A 4269-nucleotide genomic window follows, 5' to 3' on the forward strand; every position below is an offset into this window, starting at 1 on the left:
ATCGTGGGCCAATTGGGTAAAACACCATCATCCCATGCATGCCGTTAGTAACCCCAACTATTTTTTATTACTACAAATTACTTCTAACACCAACTATTTTTTATTAAAACCAATAGAATAATTAATTTTTGAGTTAATTGTTTTTTTCAAATATAAAGGAGGTTGAGTTCACTCCTATAAATATCTCTCTTTATCAATTGTGCCATTCCACACACACAGACACACTCTCTCTCTCTCTCATATCCTCTCATCCTTAGTCCTCACAACCATTTTTCAGAATGAAGTTTCTTCTGCAGATCTCAGCTGAATTGGAGAATGTCTGTTCACTTCGTCCAGACGGTAACGGTGGAGTCAATAGTGTCACCATGCCATATTTTTTTCACGTAAAATTTTTTACAAACACAAATTCAGTTTCTAACTCTTTCTCATTTTATATACTCCTGCATTTATATAGCCTTATTCTTTTCAATGTGAAAGTCTTACCAACTCAGATTTGTTTCTAACTCTTTGTCTCTTACTATTGTTTAAGCTTAACTGTGAAAAATGTGGGGAAATCACTGATGAGCAGTGCACATACTTGAATCAAAGAGTCAACCATAAGGGCAAAACCTACAACCATGTTCTCAAGGTAAAAGAAAACAAAAGAAAAAGATATTGCCGTTGCTCTTCGTCTTTCTAACATTTTGTAAATGATCGATTTCTTTTTCTTTGACTGATAGTGCAAGGGGTGCGACAGAGTTGGAACGGTTAAATTGATCTCGGGTTCGGGAAAGGAGTATACTGCTGCAGATTCCGGAGCCTATGTTCCATTGATGGTTTTTGACGTTGAAGGGTTGCTTATGCATAGGTATGTCTTCAACGGCGGTTGGGAGGTTTTTCCGGTAAGTGTCTTCAGTTTCACATATTCATTTTTCCAAAAGATTGCAGACTTCTTAACGACCCTATAATTTCATTAATATTGTAGGTCTCTGGCAACAGTATCAAGGTCAATCTTGTTGGAGGCGGTTTTGTGGGAGATGGTGTTGCTCCACCTGTTGTGAGAAATCTGAGGAGCCGTTTCGTAAGAAAATGAGTGGTTAATCAACTGGTGGTCTGGTGCTTGCTATTTTATGTCGCTTGTTATTTCTATGTTTTTCGGATTTTAAGTGCTAAGATTTAAGTATTAAGACCTTTTCTTTTAGTGTACCTTTATTCTGTTATCGTTCGAACTTTGATGGGAGGTTGTTCCCATTGTTTTCCATCGCATTAAAAGAAGTTTATAATATGTAGTAATGTCTTTGTTGGTGAAAATTAGTTCGTCCTTTTTGCAATTCCTGATTCCCACAATAAGGCTATGAGGACTTGTGTGGAACAATGTTTCTTCACTTATTGAATTATCATTTACGCTATTTTCTTTAAATTCTATTTTATAACTCAAAATATAATTTTTACTATTATTTATGTGGGTTTTTACATGTGTACCATAAGGCTAGTCTAATAAATAAGGTAGGTTATACTTACTATAAAAGATAAAAGATATCTTATAAACTAAATGTTTTTTATTTTACTTTTACATCAATGTATGAAAAGTTAAAAGTCTTACCATATTGTGTTTGTAAGTTATGAATGATTGCATTTATTTGTATGCATGGAGCTCTTTAACTTCTTGGACGTCGAAATATGAATATTGAATATAAGTGAGACATATTTAAGCTATCATCAATCCCACATTTTGATTCACTCTGTTGTTTGTGGTCCCGTACTACTCATATATATATATATATATATATATATATATATATATATATATATATATATATATATATTGCATTGCGTAATTCTCTCACGACCCAAAATCTCATCACAGGCGTCATGATAACACTTAGTCTCTAAGACTAAGTAAGCCGATTATAATTATAATTCAAGCCAATTATTTTTTAAATAGAAACTAACAACGGATTTTAAGTTTATGATGTTGTTCTATGATTATTGTTACGATCCAAAATTCCACCACAAACATCGTGATGACACCTAGTCTCTAAAACTTGGTAAGCCGATTTCAATTACATTTTTGAAGTCATTTTTTCTTTTCTTTTTTGAATTAAATAAGTAATCAAAACTAGCATCGGAACAAATATGAATATACAACCTCCCAAGACTGGCAGTACTGAGTCACGAACTCTAACTGAATACATGGAATGATCACGATGACCAAATATACAATACTGTTTGATTATACATTTACGGAACGATGAAATAAAAAGACTCCAAGGTACCGCGACGACGAAGCAGCTCTACCTTGAATCCTTATGATCTCGCTTTAACTCTGCTCAAGTCCGACATCTCCGATACCTGGCTCTGCACAAAAATGTGCAGAAGTATAGTTTGATTACACCACGGTCGGTACCCAGTAAGTATCAAGACTAACCTCAGTAGAGTAGAGACGAGATATAGTCAAGACACTCACTAGTCTAATATCATGTGCAATATAATAAACGAAATAATAGGAAACTGTCACGACCCAAAATTTCTCCACATGAGTCGTGATGGCACCTAGTCTCTAAGACTAGGTAAGCCGATTTTCATTACATTTTTTAAGCTATTTTTTTTTTTAAACTAACAACGAAAATAATTACAATATACAACCTCCCAAGACTAGTAGTACTGAATCAACGAACTCTAACTGAATACATAGAATGATCACGAGGACCGAATATATAATATTGTTAGATTACAAGTTAACAGTACAATGAAATGAAAAGACTTCAAGGGACTGAGATGACCAAGCAGCTCTAACTTGAAACCTTACGATCCCGCTTTAACTCTGCTCAAGTCTGTTATCTTCAATACCTGGCTCTGCACAAAAATATGCAGAAGTGTAGTATGAGTAAGCCACGGTTGGTACCCAGTAAGTATCAAGACTAACCTCAATGGAGTAGAGACGAGGTACAGTCAAGACACTCACTAGTCTAATAACCTGTGCAATATAATATACAAAATACTAGGAAACAGATAGCAATAAGGGTAGGATAAAACAACTAGTGGTATGCGCAGCAAGACAAGAAGAATACCATAAACATCACTCAACAATTAATAATACATGTACGCCCAATTAATTCAAGTTTTTCAAATAAATATCCTTCACATAAAATTCTTCCAAATAACTCTCTTTCAAATGTAGTTTTCTCAAATAATTATTTTTCAAATATAATTCTTTCAATAAATCTTTTCAAATATAATTTCCTCAAATAATTATCTTTCAAATACAATTCTTTAATATAATTCTTTTTGAATAAAAATCCTTCCAAATAAATATTTTGAATATAATTCTTTCAATTAAAAAGTCAACGTGTGACACCTCATTTCATAATCATAAAAAATACGGGTCTCAGCCCATTTTTATATTTTTCGTAAACACGGGTCTGAGCCCATTTTTATATTTTCACGGCACCTCGTGCCCATAATTAAATCATATCACAACTGCATGGACAATTCACGTGCCAATTATCATCATCATTTCATCACAGCACCTCGTGCCCATTTTTTTTATCACAACTGCACGGACAATTCACGTGCCAAATATCCTCATTATTTACTGACGGCACCTCGTGCCCGCATATCAATTTATAATCTGCCTGGTAATAGCCACACGCTCTCAATTTCAACATAAATCATATTGTTATCAATTTACCAATAACAAGAAAAATTGCACAAGGTATAAAAGTAAACACAAGAAAATCACAACATCACATAAAAATTATCAACACCCTAACCCCACATCATCACATATCGTCCCTGACAATAGCCACCCTTATCGCTCCTATTGCAACCCTTATCACTCCTATAGCCACCCTTATCGCTCCGCCCAGACAATATCAATAGCCACCCTTATCGCTCCTATAGCCACCCTTATCGCTCCGCCCAGACAATATTCTAACAACCACAACAATAGTGAAATGCCACCCTTATACCCACATAATATCAACGGTGAAATGTCATCCTTATCTTTCTAAAATAACAACTCACACAACACAACAATTTACATGAAAAATTAACACGGCAACATAATAAAATCAATTCATATCATAATTTGCCCAATGGCCACAACCAAATTCCAAAGATATAACAAAAATCAATTAATTTCACAACAAATAGCCCAAGGCTCCACACAATGTATATAACACCCAAAAATAATCAATAGAAACAGAAATTACTCAGCATAAAGCAAAACCTTCATTAATGCAAATTTAGATAATTAAATTAACACATATTCTTAAGCTCACTTAAATT

General features: G+C 34.0%; 1 protein-coding gene across 2 annotated transcripts; it reads left to right on the forward strand.

Annotated features, from left to right (window-relative positions):
- Window positions 1–212: 212 nt before the first annotated feature.
- Window positions 213–1327, forward strand: LOC104091261 (uncharacterized). Of its 2 annotated transcripts, none has more exons than XM_070196574.1 (4): window positions 213–383; window positions 530–628; window positions 720–847; window positions 965–1327. In XM_070196574.1, the coding sequence occupies exons 1-4, from the start codon at window positions 279–281 to the stop codon at window positions 1038–1040; spliced, it is 408 nt and encodes a 135-aa protein (XP_070052675.1). In that variant the 5' UTR covers window positions 213–278; the 3' UTR covers window positions 1041–1327. The 2 variants fall into 2 exon arrangements, with proteins under 2 accessions (XP_070052675.1, XP_009594844.1); XM_009596549.3 differs by having other exon boundaries at window positions 720–881; window positions 965–1320.
- Window positions 1328–4269: the final 2942 nt, after the last annotated feature.

Source organism: Nicotiana tomentosiformis, chromosome 3 (genome assembly GCF_000390325.3).
Source record: "Nicotiana tomentosiformis chromosome 3, ASM39032v3, whole genome shotgun sequence".
Taxonomy (NCBI): Eukaryota; Viridiplantae; Streptophyta; class Magnoliopsida; order Solanales; family Solanaceae; genus Nicotiana; species Nicotiana tomentosiformis.